The 17163-nt window shown below is 48.5% G+C and overlaps 1 protein-coding gene across 2 annotated transcripts in view; it reads left to right on the top strand.

Annotated features, from left to right (window-relative positions):
• SRGAP2 (SLIT-ROBO Rho GTPase activating protein 2) overlaps nucleotides 1–17163 on the top strand; it is a 226089-nt gene that overhangs the window by 155484 nt on the left and 53442 nt on the right. Inside the window, exons 5-8 of one of the 2 annotated variants that reach the window (XM_080823944.1) lie at nucleotides 3571–3786; nucleotides 4380–4508; nucleotides 12347–12568; nucleotides 16249–16350. In XM_080823944.1, the coding sequence (XP_080680070.1) occupies nucleotides 3571–3786; nucleotides 4380–4508; nucleotides 12347–12568; nucleotides 16249–16350 (669 nt within the window). Of the gene's footprint in view, nucleotides 1–3570; nucleotides 3787–4379; nucleotides 4509–12343; nucleotides 12569–16248; nucleotides 16351–17163 lie in introns of both variants that reach the window. The other variant, XM_080823943.1, reaches the window with a different exon arrangement.

The following is a 17163-nucleotide window of genomic DNA, read 5'->3' as shown; positions in this document are numbered from 1 at the left end:
GAGATCATGACCTGAGCGGAAGGCAGCGGCTTAACCCACTGAGCCACCCAGGCGTCCCTATTTCTAGGTCTTTTATCTTGGACAGTCAGATTCCCCAGACAAGGCTCTTTTGACTTCCTGCCTGTGTCTGGGGCCTGAGTTGTTTAAGAGGCCAGGGCCATCACAACGTTCAGTATAGAATTTTCTGTTGATCTTCCTATTTTAAGTTCAGTACCCCTATTCTCAGCTGAGCCTCGTGTCCCCAATGCATAGGCCCTCTATAGAGAATGTGCCTCTAGTCCTCCCTGGAGGGAGAGAGGATGAGATCTGGTAGTCCAGCAATTCTAGGCTTTCAGTAATTTCTCTTGTTTTAACTCCCATCTTCATCCCACTGCCACCAGTTCCTCTTAGGGCTTCAGTGATGTAAGTCTGCTTGCTTCTTGGCTCTGCCTTCATTTGGTTTAGGGTTTGGTGGATCATTCACTACTTGCCTCCCTGCTTTTTATGTACTGTTTTCATTCTTTTTATTTTCCTCCGTTTATATCTAAGAAATAATAATAAAAACTCTCTTCTGTTATTTTAGTGTGGCTTGGGGAGAGAGCAGGGCTAATGGCATAAATTTTTTGTTTTTTGAAGTAAAGTGAATTCTCTTTGTATAACTGAGAATTTAGACTTCTGAGTTTTCCCCCTAGTTTATATTTGCCTCTCTCTCTCTCTCTCTCTCTCTCTATATATATATATATATATGTATGTATATTTCTCCAAGTTCTAGCTTGACTTCCCTATTTTTCCCGATTGTTTTGGCATCACTTATTTAAGCTTTGACCCCTGGGTACCTCAGTTTTTCCTTGAGTTGAAGGATACTAGCTATACTTCTTCCATATTTCCACAGAGGACAGATTTGGTGTCAAAGTCATTCAGGCAACCACATTGATTGTAAAATTGTCAACTGTGGACATGACACACTTCCCAGCTGTGGAGAAGAGAAGAAAACACAAAAGAGGAAGTGGTGCTTACCTTTAGGAACTCATAGTTTCCTAGACTAGGTGGTGTTTTTCTCTGTTACAGAGAGTTCTTTAGTGGAAAGGAGCAATATAAATCACTAAGTTTTATTACTTCATTGTTGTCTTCTTGGCATTATTCCTTTGAGTCCTTTTTTTGACTCATATTCATTCATAGTGTTTCTTGTATCATTGTGAAATGGAAAATCACTTTCTTAAAAATCATTTTTACAACTATTCATTCAAGCTTTTGAATCATATTCAGGTGAAAAGAAAGAAAAAGTAGTCTACCCTTCTTCAGCCTGGATAATACATGCCTCTTCCTCACTTCCTAGTCACTCTGGAATCTGGAGGACTGTTTGAATTACTTAGAAAGGTTTTTAATGCTACCAGTTACTAAATATCATTTCACCAGTATGGAGAGTGTACAGAGTTGATCTTATGGGAAGTGATGTCGGGTTGAAAATAAGGTGAAGCAGATTTAAAAAGTTCTGGATCCAAAATGAGACATTTAAACTGTAAAGAACTTTGATTTTGTCGATGTCCCAGTATTTTTCATTCTTTCCACCACTTCTTGCTGATCCTAAGGGATTAGTACACCCATAAGATCCGTCCAGGATTTCTCAACCTCAGCACCATGGATGTTTTGGGCAGACAGTTTTGTGGTGGGGTGTCCCGTACCCTGGGTGGTTAGCAGCCTCCCTGGACTCTGTCCAGCAGATGCCAGTAGCAAGCTCCCAAGTTGTGACAATCAAAAATGTCTCCAGGGGGCGCCTGGGTGGCTCAGTGGGTTAAAGCCTCTGCCTTCGGCTCAGGTTGTGGTCTCAGGGTCCTGGGATGGAGGCCTGCATCGGGCTCTCTGCTCAGCAGGGAGCCTGCTTCCCCCCGCCTCTCGCTCTGCCTGCCTCTGTGCCTACTTGTGATCTCTCTGTGTTAAATAAATAAAAATCTTTATTTAAAAAAAATGTCTCCATATTAGCCCCCCCCCCCCCCTTAGGACCACTTCTCTAACACGAAGCCCTAATAAAACCAGCTCCTTTTTTCAAACCGGTCTTAACTAAACCTAACCTTTCCTCCCAGCTAACCCAGCTTGACTAAACCTAACCTTTCCTCCCAGCTAACCCAGCTCTGGTCCTGTTCAGAGGAGGACACTGGTGCCTAGTGGCTCAGAATGTGGACTTTGTGGTCTGACAGACCTGAGTTTGAATCCTGATTCTGCCATGTATGAGTGGTGTGACATTGGGTGGGATAGTTTAATCTCTTTGTGCCTCAGTTTCCCCATCGTTAAAAGTAGAGATAATCACATGTCTTTTATGGAGGAGTTGTGAGGGTTCAGTGAGACAACTCACACAAAGCCTCTAACACGCAGCACGTACTAGGTAAGCCGTGGATGTCATTATCAGTATTACGCCCTTACTCCCCTGTTGTTCGGTCTGCACCCTGCGCCCTCACACATGCACCCGGCTCCCACACTCTTTCTCCCTCTCAAAGAGATCACGCGGCATCAAAATGTCAGCAGTCTTGAACTTGAGCTCGCTTAGTTGTAATCGGCATTTTTAATTCCCAGATAGAAGCCAGAGGCTCCCTGTGTAGAAACAGAGAGCTCCAGCAGGGACGAGCAGGCACCTTGTGGCTGGACGTACCTTTGGGAGGAAGCACGCACGAGTTCTAGGCTTCCCTGCCTCCTCTGTAAGAAAAGAGATTGGACCCCCATACAGTGGCTTTGGTGGGAAATGTGAAAATTGTTCTTTCCTCCTTTAATACTACTTCCTTCCTATGGCAACTCTAGCTTTACCCGATGTGGGTTTTATTCCTTCTCGGGCTCTCACCTGAATTGCTGTGTGGGTTAACAGTCTTCATAGGGTTGTTTTCTAGATCCCGGGGTCACCGTAAGGATGAAATGAGAAAATGTGTGTGTAGCACTTGGCACGAAGCCAAGCATATACTAAGTGCTCAAGAAACAAGAGCTGCCATTGTTCTTGCCACTGCTGTTCTAGTTAGCTCCCGTGAGAGAGGGTGCTTGACCCACATGAAGTGGGCCAGATGGATCCTTAGAACTCTAGGCCAGTAGAAGGAGCTTTCGGAGCCTTTCTTCTTCCCCGTTTTGTATCTAAAAGGTCCCAAAAGTATTGACTACTCCGTCTGTGTCTGTGCTGGACACTGGAGACTCCGTCCCCATCTGTGCTGGCCTTCTCAGGGTTCCTGACCTGCCCCGGAAGGGCTTTGCTCTTGGGATCCGAGTGGTGGTGACGTACATATCCTGTGTACTTGACCTTGTGAGCTGGCTATAGCTGATATAAAAGGGTCATGATTACAGGTGTTGAAAAATAGAAGTAAATAACACATGATGGAAGATGTAAAGTCGCTTTAATAATAAGACATTGGCTCTGTTCAAATGCTGCTTTCCTGTGCTTTGGGGTGGTCTTTAATATGCAGTGTTGGCTGAGCGGAACACTTAAGAACCTTTCCCTTAAGGGGGTGAGGATGTTGCTTCTTGTGGCACGGGTCCGGCTGAATCTGGTAGTCTGTAAAGCGGAGAACTGACCCTATTGGCTTGACCTCTGGCGGTGGGGGTGGGGGTGTCTTGCAGGTCATGAAGACCTATCACATGTACAATGCCGACAGCATCAGTGCTCAGAGCAAGCTAAAGGAAGCAGAGAAGCAGGAGGAGAAGCAATTTGGAAAATCGGTAAAGCAGGAAGACCGGCAGACCCCACGCTCCCCTGACTCCTCGTCCAATGTCCGCATTGAAGACAAGCACGTCCGGAGGAGCTCGGTGAAGAAGATTGAGAAGATGAAGGAGAAGGTATGTATGCGTCCGCAACTGTAGGGGCTGGGGAGGAACACTGTGGAAGTCAGGACTAAGAGTTTTCCAGTATGTGCTATGAAGAGCGGAACAAAGAAACTCATTCCTATAGTGCTTTAATGGCCAAAAGTGAGTCCTTGCTATCTGCCCTGGAAGATGTAGGTACCAGAAGAACTTGAGTGTGGGGGCTCCAAATCTTTGCCTGTGGCAGATTCATAAGGATCAGAAGAAACCCTCTCCCAAGCCTGGGAGAGGGACCACAGACCTAGGGCTGGGCTTCAGATGTCCCCTACTCAGAGGCAGAGGTAGGGACCCCTTCTTCCGGGTGGTGGTACAAGGATGAAGAACAGTGTTTGCCGATAGAACCAAAGTGGGACATGCATCTAAAGTAGGGAGCCTCATTAACCTTTCCTGGATTGATCTACATTATGCCCTTGAATCTCATTAAACAGAATTAGAACCCAATTTAAGGCAGACGCGCACAGGGAGTAGCCGTACAATTGTGGTTCTCGAATGTACTGTACTTTCATCTTTTAGAGCACAATCTCCCCTTTAAAAAAAAAAGTAGAATTGAACTTTTGTTCTGTTTTCAGCGCCAAGCCAAGTACACAGAGAATAAGTTGAAGGCCATTAAAGCCCGGAATGAGTACTTACTGGCTCTGGAAGCAACCAATGCATCTGTCTTCAAATACTACATCCACGACCTGTCTGACCTTATTGATGTAAGTGCTTCAAGCTGGGGGCTCAAGGGCGCCTTTTTCCTGGGTTTGGAGAACTGGTCAGGTGTTGCCCAGTTCTGTTGCTTGGCCTCTTGGAGCATTTTGAGAAGAATTATAACGACAGTAGCTGTGGTCCATTAGGGGCTTGCCATGTACCAGGCAAGAGGTGAAGCCCTTTTTACTTTATCTTATTTGGCTCTTACTACAATTCTGGGAGGAGGGCACTCTTTTCTTCGTTTTTACAGTTTAAAATTCAGAGTTTAGATGAGTTTACCCAGAGTCAGCTAATAAGTGACAGAGGCAAGATTTGTCCAGTAGGTCTGATGACAAACTCATGCTCGTAACTGCAGTGCACTTCTGTTTCTCAGGAACCATTCCCTTAGGTCAGCACACAGACGTAAATGGCAAAAGTTACAGAGTTAGAAGAGACCATGCCTTATATTCAGATAGTACTTGACGTCTCTTAGTATTACTTCATTTGACTCTCCTGTCACCCTCTGGATCAGTGTTACTGTCTCCAATTTGAAGATTAGGAATCTAGGGCTCAAGAAGGTTACCTGCCCTCAGTTACACTGCACTTGAGGGTCCTGGTCAATAAGGTAGCGAGATGCCCTTGACCTATGGCCTGTGCTTTTTGATTTGTGACGCAAAGATGTTGAGAGGAGCAGGTGAATAGGCACATGTGTTTTGCATGCATTAGGCACAAGGGATATGCTTTTTGTCTTTTGCCGTATGGGTCCACCTTGGACTTGCTTCTCCTGCTGCTTTTTCTTCAAACTTTACATTGAGTCTTGCAGACGCCCACCTGGCCCAGTTCCTGAGCCAACCCTGACTATAGCTGCATGAATAACCTTTGCCTCTAGTCTTCAAAGTGGGGGGCCGGGAGCCAGCCGACTCAGGTGTACCCGGGCTGGTCTCCTCTCTGAAGCCTGATATTTGCCTCTAGCCGTCTGCAGGTAGCCACTGGGCTTTAAAAGCTTCTGGCCAGACCTGGCACAGTTGCCTGACTGGGTTTCTCAGTGAGTGAGCCTGCCATAATTCGCAACAGCATTTGGGGTCTGGTGTAAGATTCAGGTCCTCTGGGGCTGGGTACTGACCTGTTTTGGAACTCTGCCGTGCTGCCCTCTCCCCCACCTCTCTCTCCGGCAAACAGAGGAACTGGACTTGATCTTGGTGCTGAAATCTGGCTTCACATGCTTGGGGAACTTTTCCAAACTAGTTCCTCCAGCCAGGGATTTTTGATTTGGTAGACTTCAGCCTCTTCACGCCCTGGGTGTCGTGGTCCCACCGGGTAAGGGGAGCCCTTAGACCTGTTCCAGGCACTACTTTCTTCTCTTTGCTTGTTGATGCCAGTCTCAGCACTGTCCTTCAGTGGAGGTCAGAGCGCTAAACAGGATCCTTTCTCCTCATGAGGGGAATGGCTCTTCACTGTCGGGAGAGACGCCTGTTCTCAGCACAAGAAAGAGAACCAGTTCTTTCTTATGTTCCATTTCTGCTATATATCTCACTTTTGGTTAAAAAAAAAAAAAAAAAAGAATCAGCCCATGCAGTCCATCATGCCTCTTTGCCCCCAGAGCAACTTTCCCGTCCCTTTCACCAGAATACCGACCTCAGAGGGAGGGAGGGGCTACAGCTCTGTGTCAGTCATCATATCATGTTTGCAGTCCATAGACCCCCCCATCAGACGTGTGTGGGTGTTTTAAAATCAGTCCAAGAAGCAAGGTATTTTGCACCTTATTCTCAGTTAGAAAGAAGATGTTAGAGCCCATCTTCATGGGATATGGTGCAAAGTCTCATGAAAAAGCATCCTTTCGGCCTCCTTAGCACTCAGCTTGGGTGTGGGTGTAGGTTACTGTGGACTGGTCCGTATTAGTAGCGTTCTAGGCCACTCAGATGGTAGAGTCACTCTTTTTTTTTTTTTTTTTAAGTTTTTATTTATTTATTTGACAGAGAGAGAGAGAGAGATCACAAGTAGGCAGAGAGGCAGGCAGAGAGAGAGGGGGAAGCAGGCTCCCTGCTGAGCAGAGAGCCCGATGTGGGGCTCAATCCCAGAACCCTGAGATCATGACCTGAGCCGAAGGCAGAGGCTTTAACCCACTGAGCCACCCAGGCGCCCCCGGTAGAGTCACTCTTGATGTGTTTGTTGTTTGTTTTGTTTTCATTTTTCCTGAAGTGAGGACAGATTGATTACTCTTTTTCTTTTTTAAAGCTGATAACATTATGTGGCTAAGTAAGTATTTATTTGGAGTGAGGCTATGTGCTTAGCACCAAGGGTACAAAATGTATAAAATAATTTTTGCTCTAAAGGTGTTCATAGACCTACGAAAAGATAATTTCTATGAAACTGGCTAACTGCAATGCTCAGGGAAGCCCGGGGGGCCCTAGGACTGTGTTCTTCAAACCATAGATCATGTTCCATTAGGGGAGTCATGAAATCACTTTTATGCGTTTGACTTTTTTTTTTTTTTAAATGAATAAACTAGAATAGAACAGAATAGACTAGAATAGAATAGGAAGGAAATTAGAATATCTAAGGTATATCATACTTAGATTAAGTTTTATTTTGTGAAACTGTCAGGTGTGTTGGGGGGTGTGTGTGTGTGACAAGATGTATTTCTTACTGGGAGCTGGAAGTCAAAAAAAGTTTGAGTGACTGCACTAGGAACAGAGGAATGTTTCTTAGTGTCTGTATGCTCCATGAAGGCGGGAACCAAGTCTTCTCTTTACCTTAATATAGAAACTGGGGCACCTGGCTGGCTCAGTTGCGAGAGCGTACGACTCTTGATCTCGGGGTTGTGAGTTCAAGCCTCATGTTGGGCATAGAGATTATTCAAATATATATATATATATATAAAACTTTATATACTAAGGTTTCTCTTTTTTATTTATTTTATTTTTTTTTAAGATTTTATTTATTTATTTATTTGACAGAGAGAGAGAGAGATCACAAGTAGGCAGAGAAGCAGGCAGAGAGAGAGGGGGAAGCAGGCTCCCCGCTGAGCAGAGAGCCCAGTGCGGGGCTCGATCCCAGGACCCTGAGATCATGACCTGAGCTGAAGGCAGAGGCTTTAACCCACTGAGCCACCCAGGCGCCCCTTCTCTTTTTTTTAAACATATGCACAGTGCTTAATACACAGCTGACCACATAGTATATTCACTGAAGGAAGACAGGAGTAAAAGGAGTAGGAAGAAGGTGATTTCCTAAGGCAAGACTTTTTTTTTTCCTTTTGGTGTCTTTTAATACTGCCTAGAGATATAATTTATATACACCGCCTGAGAGTTAAGTGTTACAGTTTCAAGAGTTACGATAAATTCAGACACGCTTGTAACCGACATCTCTGTCAAGATTGAGAATATTTCCATTGCCTCAGAAAGTTCTTCTTTCCTCTTCCCAGTCAGTCCTCCCTCACCCAAAGCAACCACTGTTCTGATTTCTTTCACCATAGATTAGTTTTGCCTGTCGTAGGACTTCACAAAGATAAGGTGGGGTTTTGCAGCACGTGCTCTTCAAACCTGGCTTTTTTTGTACATCCTGATGTTTCTGGCCGGCACCCCTGCTAGTGTCCCTATCAGTGGTTTCCGGGATGATCAAGACAATAAAAATGGCCAAAGGACACCTTGGCCACACACCAGCAGTGGGGGCAGGAGTGAGTGGGAGCCTGGGTACCTTGGCATTCTGATCGTGACAGGGGATCCAGAACTCGCTTTCGGACAGGGGATGAATCTTGTGCCCGTCTGTCACCCTCTGTGTTCCGGGCTCCATGCTGCCTCCCTCCTCATGGTGTGGAAGGGCGGTGTGTGTGAAGGCATTGAGGATAAGTGAAAAGTTATTTTTGTCGGTGCCGGTACACTGACACGAGGACTAGCCTTTGACTTCGTTTTATAATATAACAAGATTGAAACTTGGACTGTAGAAACCCACATGAGGCATCTCACACGTACCAGGAAACCTTGACTTCAGGCCAGAAAGACACTCTGAGCTGACTTAATGGAGTCTAAGAGCTGTAGGCTCGTTGGAATGTGGCTTTCCTCCCCCGTACTCCTGTGGCTTTCCCAACCCAGGAGCAGATGGATGAATGAAGAACAGGGCATTGTCCTCACGCATAGCTGGGGGCTTGTGAGGGCTCCGCGCTTGGGGAGAGAATCCGTGACACCACGAGCACCCAAGCTGGACATGAAGGAATGCAGCTTCATAGGAAACTTACAAAGGGCATTTATTTTTCCCTTCTGTGTGAACTAGAAGTGGATCTTATGAAACACCCATGTTTTTTTTCTAGGCCTTCTCCAGAGTCTCTGGGTGAGGACGTGAACTAGTAAAGGGTTAATGAGCTGTCAACTCAAGTCTTCACACATCTGGATGGGCTATCATTAAATTCTTATAAAAATTTGATTTCCCCTGAGAGAGTTTTCATCAAACATTTATATAACCCAGAAATGGCCAGGGGAGCTCGGCATGGCCACGGAACTCATCAGAAGCCACTGAAAACGTACCTTGTCCCCATTGTGAGGAAAAATAATGTGCTACCTCCACTCACTGGGATTCTCCTGGGAACAGAGATGAAATATTCAAATCTCGTTTACCTAACCTTGCCAGAAATTGCTTCTTTGCTAAGGCCTCAGTGTCCGGCTGTCGTGCTTGCGGGAATCTGTGGATAGCCAAGGCTCTGTAAAACCTATCCTGGGTCTCCCTGGTTGGCTGGAGGCACAGAGGAGCCAGAGGGCACACTGTGAGTCAGGCCCCCACTCACTGGTACAGAGAAGCTACAGAAGAGCTACATCAAGGAGGCAGCAGGCAGCCGGAGAAATCTCCCTGCCTTCCACAGGGCGCACGGAGTGAGCGATACAAGGGGCTTCGGTGGCCACTCGGTCCATCCACTGATGTGTATGAAATGCCTACTACGAGCAAGGCTTTGTGGGGTGGGGGAGGCTACCATGAAGGAATGACGCTGGCCAGGCCCTCTTTGAGGCTTGTCTTCTGGTGGGGGTGATAGAAAATGGCAAATCTCAGAGTGAGGGAGTGTGTGTCCTGTGTCACGTGAGGGCTGGTGTGGTGTGGTCCTGAGTAGAGGCCAAGTTCAGTGGATGCCAGGGTTGCAGGGCTGGATGGCTTTCCAGAGGCTGGGGATTTGATTTGGATTTTGAAGATGGGGTCCATTTCCAACAAGAGAGAAGAGTGGGAAATATGTCAAGGTAAAGGGCAGCGGTCAGTGGATTTGGGGATCTTGGGGACTGATGTGGAAGTGTCTGCATGATGCCAGATGTGTGTCAGGACATTGCCTGTTATCAGCCTCCCGACAACGGGTGGGGCCGGTGTTGGCCCCAGGGAAGGCTGAGAGAGGTGAAATGGCTCGCTCCGGTCGTGCAGCTGACTTGAGGCCCGCTGCTCTCCCGTACTCTGCCCTAAGCAGGAGCATGTCCTTGGTTAGAGCCTGAGGAAGGGAACGGAGGGAGATGATATCGATGGTCAGACTGCAAGACAGATGAGAATTAGTTGTGGCTGATGACCTCGCCTCACCATTCTGGTCTGGGAAATGAAGATAATACCAGCCTCTCTGGGATTAGTATGAGGATTCAGACGTAGAACATACATAAAGCACTTAGCACGCGTCGAGCAGACAGTAACCATACTGAGTTAAAAAAAAAAAAGAGGTATTTTTAAATTCCCAAACTGAGCAAGGTTTGAACGCTAAAAGCTTCTGTAGGTTCTTCAGCAGGGGAGTGGCCTAACAGAAGCCATCTTTGAAGGCAGTGAAGCAGACAGCACTGGTGTAGGATATGGGTCTGAATCAGGGCAGAGGTGCAGAGAATGGAGTCACCAGAAATACAAGGGTGAGGAAGGGCGCCCCCCTCCCACCGATTCTCTCCTGCACAAAAGAGCTCCCCACTCCTCAGCCCCGCGCGCTGTGTTACTTCTGTTCACAGACTCACAGGCACCCAGTTAGTTCATCATCAGCGTCTGCACAGGGCTAGTCAGGAAGGTTTCCAGGTTCAAGGGCAGCCTGGCTAGCCCAGCAGCGCCTTTCAGAGGAGGAAGGGCTCCCAATCAGCTGCTTTTGTCTCGCTTCCATTTGCTCTTCCCTCCCAACTGGATTTGATGTCTTTCCATCCTCCGCCTCTAGTTAAGCTGTAACTGCTGTTCTTCCACGGCCGCCAGGCACCTGCCAGCGCCTGTTGGCAGCGACCCAGAGCCCAGCCCGACAGGCGCTCTGTCGCTGAGCTTCTTGTCAGATGCTCGGAGGAGGAGGCACGCCACGTGCTTTTTCTTCCCCAATCGTGGCTGCTCCCGATGTGAACATGATGAGGAGAGAGGCGAGGGGAAGTGAATGTGATGCCTGCCTATGGAATGAAATAGCAGTCCGGCAGATGGTCTGACTCTACCCGTGGATTCTTCTCTGACGTTTCTTCTCGGGTTCTGGATCCCAGAGCTGCTTAGGCAATAGAGGGGATAATGGATGGCCAAGGAATTTGGATCTCGGGGTCTTTTGGGAGGGTTGGGGAATATTGTCATAGAGTTACCAAATGCCACTGCTGAAGAAGGCCGTAGAGATTATAATTAGTACAAGTATTTTCAGACTTTTTCTTGAGCAGAATTCTTTCTTCAAATCAGACCTTACATAGAGCCCCAATCTACTGGGCGCCTGGGTGGCTCAGTTGGTTAAGCGTCTGCCTTTGGCTCAGGTCATGATCCTGGAGTCCTGAGATCGAGTCCCGCATCGGGCTCTCTGCTCAGTGAGGAGCCTGCTTCTTCCATTACCCCTCCCCCAACTCATACTCTCTTTCTTTCTCTCTCTCTCAAAAATAAGTAAATAAAGTCTAAAATTAAAAACGATCCCAATCTATTACGTAGATAAAAAAGCAGAGCTGGTTTGGTTGAACCAGAGGTAGGAGGCTCCAAGTCCTACTGGTCCCTGCTCTTTTACCCCCTTCTCAAGGGCAGCCTCAGTAATGGCATTGAACCTCAGAGCTCTCATCTGCAGCCTGAAAACCACCGACCTGGCCAAATCTGTTCATTTTGCAGCTGAGGGTACAGGTTCAGGGTTGGGGACTGGCTTTTCCAAGGTTGCTTGACTTCCTGTCAGTGCCATTTTTTTTTAAATACTATTGCCTTTCTCATACCCTTTTTTTTTTTTTCCAGTTTGCTTTAGAAAATCAGAATCCTTTACATGATCTGAATTTTCCCAGTTGAAACTGACACTTAAAGAAGTTTTCCGTCTTTTAAATGCTAAATCCAAGTATGCTGCTAAGGCCTGTCCTAGAATAGTGGGAGCAGGTTGGGGTGATGACAGACGACAGGGTCTGCTCCCCAGTCTCCTCTCCTCCCACTGGGGTTCAGTGTTGGCATAAGTGAACTGCTCTTAGGGCACTTGTGAGTTGTAAACCTTAAATGCTGAGGTGGCCTGGTCTGGTTCATATGTCGTGACTTGACCACAGTGACCCTCGGGGAGTGGCAGGCTATATTTTCATTGTTGAATTTTGTTATAATGGTATCTCCAGAGAAACCCTAAGGTGGAAGAGGATTCCCTTCAACCCTCGGCTCTTGCCATGTTTACTAGATAGCCCTGTGCAGCGTGTGATGAAATAATTTCCTTCTATCCTATTGAGTGCTCTCCTTTCCAATCAGCCTGTAGTCCCCTGAGGTGTGTCTTCCATTGAATTGGGAGTAGAAACCAGAAATCTCACCTGGATCTTGGAAGCCAGGATGTCAGCCTTCCGGCTGCACAGCCGGTCCCTCTGATATGGTCCGAGCTACGCGGGGGGGGGGGGGGGGGGGGCACTTCCCTTCCTGCCAAGCCTTGGGACTGTCTATGGTTTGCTCATGTGCCTTCTCCGTCCCACAGCAGTGTTGTGACTTAGGCTACCACGCCAGCCTGAACCGGGCGCTACGCACCTTCCTCTCCGCTGAGCTGAATCTGGAGCAGTCAAAGCACGAGGGTCTGGATGCCATCGAGAATGCCGTAGAGAACCTGGATGCCACCAGTGACAAGCAGCGCCTCATGGAGATGTACAACAATGTCTTCTGCCCACCTATGAAGTTTGAGTTCCAGCCCCACATGGGGGACATGGTGAGGTCTTCTTCCCATCACCACACTCCCTAAGGGGCTTGAGCTCACTTGTGCCTGGATTCATACACTGAGGCCACATTTTTCCGGGGAGAGCAAGGCCTGGGCTGGCTTCCTGTCAGGTGGGTGAGGAGCATGCCACTCATTTGGGAAATAGCCATGGAGCAGCAGATAGCGACCGAGCACTTGCTGGGCTTGACCATGGACGTGGGGGATTAGGGTCCTCGGGGAGATTCCAGTCTAGTGTGTGGAGAGAGTTGGAAATAATGCATAGGTAGGGGCACCCAGGGGGTTCAGCAGGATCAGAAGAGGTGAAAGACAGCAGGTGTATAAAAACTAACAGTTCAGTATGGGAAGAGGGAAAGATTTGGAGAAGGCCTCCAAATGGTGAGTCCGGAGGAAGAGCTTACACCGGGAAGATACTCGCGGCTTTTGACGTGGACGGAGGGCTAAGCACGGCAATAATGATGTGATCCTTCATCACTTGGCAGAGATCTAAAGGATCTTACTCTCTTGATATCCAAAGACTGCAATAAAAGGTATAGCTGTGCTTGGGTATTGAACAAAAAAGAATGGGTAAGACGGACAAGAAGGAGCTAAGATGTCATCCCAGAGGCCTGATGCTGTCTGCCTAGGTGGGGAACAGGAACATGGGGGCCCTGTTTTGAACTTTTCCCCTCCAAGACTGAAACAAGAAGGGCGTAAACCAAGTGAGAGGAACAAGAAGCTCTTTGGTTTTAATGACTCTGAATCTTTTAGTTCCACTTGGGGTGGTTGTGCATGCATATCAGAGTGAACCTTACTCCTGTCGATAGAAGCTACCCTTTACCCTCCGGGCTAAACCGGAAGGAGGATGTGTAGGCTTACGTAATAGGAAGATGGATCTTCAGGCATGGTTGGATTTAGGAGTCGGGATTTATCAAGACTCCGATTTTTTTTTTTTTTTTCTTTCTCTCGGCTTCACATCTTGTATCTTGCTCTATTGTCAGGTAGGCTCTCCTCCCCTAAGGGCAAAATGACTATATTTCCAGCCAGTCTTCGTGTACATCCAAACCCAGTAGAAGGAGTATCTACTTCCCTCCTAGAAACCCCCACAAAAGTCTCACTGTGTCTTCTCCGTTCTGATTGGCTGATCGTGGCTGCGTGTCTGCAGTTGGCTGATTGGCTTATGCCTAAGTCATGTGCTCCATGCCGGAGTCCGGGAGAGCCTCTTCCAAAATGCCTGACCTGAGTTGTGGGGTGGGAGGTTCCCCCAGAAGCTAGTCAGGCCAGAGTTGCCAGAAGGAGGAGGAAGGGATGTGTGGTGACTGAAAAACAACCATGTCCTCTCAACAAGGGAATAGTATATCCAATAGGATTAGTATCCAGATGCTTTTTAGAAAACCCTGTCCCAGAATGACAACTGTTGGCAGTGTAACTAGAGGATTCGCTGTCATCGATAGTCCACAGTGGAGTATGGGACATTTCTATCCTAAAGACAAAAATGTAGAGATGATTTCTTTCCCCTCCTCAGGGAAAACCAAACCATGCACAGTTTGTTTCCATTTCTGTGACTTAGGAAATGTCAGTGTCTGAACAGATGGGGAAGTGAAATGGCAGAGTGTGCAGTCAGAGGTTGGGGGGGGCGGGCACCGAGCCCCAGGAAGCCCCATTCCTCACCTGCCCTGGCTTCTGGTCCAACTTGTCTTCCAGTCCCCTCCTCCGGCTGCCACTGACATTCCTTCCCAAAAATCAGTGGAACTCCGGGACCAGCTGAGCAGAGTGATACATTTTCTGGTGTTGACTGAGTTGCCTTCGGAGCCAAACAGCTTGTCTCCATAAAGGGAGAATCCGAATGCTGGGTGCTCGGGCCCCCTCGTAGCCTTGTCAGTGCCTCGGTTTCCTACCGCGGAGCACAGCTGGAACATATTACCGTGCACCCCGGTAGAGGACCTCGGCCAAGGCATGCATCAGCAGCCCTGCTGCTTCTTAAAGGCACAGGCATGGAGGTCCGTTTTCCCTCCGCGAGTCCTCCCTGCTAGGTCTAGGTTGCTTTAAAATCAGTAGTTCACTCTCTGGCCTTGGTCCTCCCTCCCTGTGATACAGTTGACCAGCCACAGAGCCAGGCAGGGGCCAGGGTCAGCCCTAGATCTTGCAAAGGTTCTGCGTTCCAGCCCAGCCTTCCTAGGAATAGAAGAGAAAAAGAGATGAGAAGGCAAGCTTCTCTTGGTCCCCACAGCCTGTCTATCCCCACCAGTGTGGGCTGTCTGTAGACTATGGAGGCAACAAGAGGGAACTGCCTGGAAGTCCTTGAACTAGGGCCAAGGTTCGGGTGGCATTTTGACCGGAAGCCCTGAAATTGGCCAAGGCCCCACACTGACGGGTGTTCTGGGGCGCTCGGCACATGAGTGGATGCCAGGCACTCTCAGATGTACTAGGAGGAGGGGCTTGGCTCTACCCTCGGTGCCCCCAGAGGCTTGTGGGGCTCTGGATGCCTGACCAGTGACATCAGGCAGCCAGAGAGTTTCACTCTTGGCTCTAACCCATCCTGGCCACTGAGCTCTCTCCATTGTGTCTGCTTATCCAAGAGCCAGAGTGAAGTCAGCTCTCTTCAGATCTGAGAGCTGGCTCAGGCCAGCCCCTCAGCTGGGGGAGGAGGTCAAGTCAGTTGGGAGCTTAAAAGCCAATGGAGGAAAAGGTCAAGTCCCAGCCCCCTCCATTTGAAGAGAGGTTTTGTCTTCCAAGTAAGAGAGTGGTCTGTGGGCATGTGAATGTGCCCCCTCATTGCTGAGGAAGAGGGAGACCAGTTCTATCCAGATGTCTCTCTGCAGACAAGAGGCGAAGGGACACGTGGTGGCAAGGTGACAGGAGCTGCCTCCATGTGGGTCCTGCCTCCTAATCTGCCAGCCTTCTGTTCCTCATCTGTCATCCTGGAGACTGTGGGTGATCTCGTGCCCATGCCACAGCCATGCCCGCATCGGGAGACGGTGGCTCAGCCATCTTTTCAGAGAAGGAAAAGCTCGTGGACAGCAGTCCTTAGGGGCAGGGCAGACTCCTCTCCTACACAGGTCTGGTACAAACCTGGGGCAGAAGGTTGGCTCTTGGAAAGTGCCAAGTTCCACCAGATTCTGTGCCCTCTGGGGCCCTCTAGCACAGCCCGTGGACTTGCTCCTGGCTTTACACTTTCTCTCGTTGAGTCAGAGCTCTCATGCATGGCCCAGATTTATAAACACTTGCTGGCTGCCAGCAGCGGCAAGCTAGCCTCCTGACCCACTTCTCTGCTGCTTTCACTCTCGTACATGAAGGGGAATGAAGGAGGGGCCGGAGAGGTGGCCACTCGGACTCCTGGCAGGAAACCCTCCCTGCCGAAGCATTGTGTCTATGGCGCTGGGGCTGCCCGAGCACCCTGCTCTGGCCCAGCGCTGGCTTTTGCGGAGCCGCAGGACCCACCAGGCACCAGCCTGGGGATGGGCCCCATATGGAGGGACCTGGTCTTTCCAAACAGGTCCCACTTCTCATTCCCTCCTTGTGCTGTTTGGTCCTGGCAGAGGTTCCCACATGCTGCCTTGGGGGTTTTTGTTTTCACAGAGAAACTGTGAGGCTTCCAGCTTGAACATGAGTACTTTTATTAGTAGTAATGGGACTCTGGAACCGCCAGAAGAACTGTGTCCTCTTCCTGACCTGGTGTTGCTTTCTTTTGGCAGGCTTCCCAGCTCTGTGCCCAGCAGCCTGTCCAGAGTGAGCTGGTTCAGAGATGCCAGCAACTGCAGTCCCGCCTGTCCACTCTGAAAATTGAGAACGAAGAGGTGAGTTTCCTGCTTAGGAGACTCGGAGCCAGCCTCCGAGTTTCCCTGTTGAACCTCTTTCTTGCTGCCCATCTGGGAGCAGGTGGAAGGAGCATGCAGAGACTGTCCGGGCTGCCGCAAACATTTCCTAGCCAAGTGTAGCCTTGGATTTTCCCCCTCTGCTACATCCTGCCCTTGAACTCCAGGAAGTTGCTCTTGCATTGCCAAAGGTTGAGCTCTATTTTGAGCTTTTGCAAAATGCTTTTTTTTTTTTTTTTTTCCCTTTCTACACATTTAATCAAAATGGCACTTGGCAGCTGTGTGAACAATATTGTGTCTCTGAAACCACCCCCTCATGCCTGGCTTTTTCCAGCATTTTCAAACAAACAGAGGCCTTTGACTTTGACACTTAAAACATCTCCATCCTCTTAGAAAAGGGGGACTTTCTTCTGCGCCCAGCGTCCTTGCTTTCAACAGCTAGTTCAAAAGGGCAGCATGATTAATTGTCCAGCTTCTTTCTTTTGTGCTCAGGAGACTTCTTACCTGGCATCTCAGTCTTACTCTTCCCAGGAGGATCAGGAAGCACCGGGGGGTGGGTCACTTCATTGGCCAATGGGGCAGCCAATCCACTGATTTGCTGAGGGTCGTGAAACAGAGCATGGGGCGTGGTGGGACCAGGCCCATCTCACATTTTAACCAGCTCTTTACATCATGAGGTTGGTTTGGATTTGCTTTATTCTCCCCGTTAGCACTTCCATTATAGCCCAGAGCTAATATTAAACTTAAAAAGTCAACATTAAATAAAAGAGCTGGGTCATATACAGAGCGGAGGAG

This window comes from Martes martes (assembly GCF_963455335.1).
Source record: "Martes martes genome assembly, chromosome: 15".
In the NCBI taxonomy this organism is placed as follows: Eukaryota; Metazoa; Chordata; class Mammalia; order Carnivora; family Mustelidae; genus Martes; species Martes martes.
The sequence above is the reverse complement of the archived record's forward strand: the minus strand, read 5'-3'. Positions and strand labels throughout refer to the sequence as shown.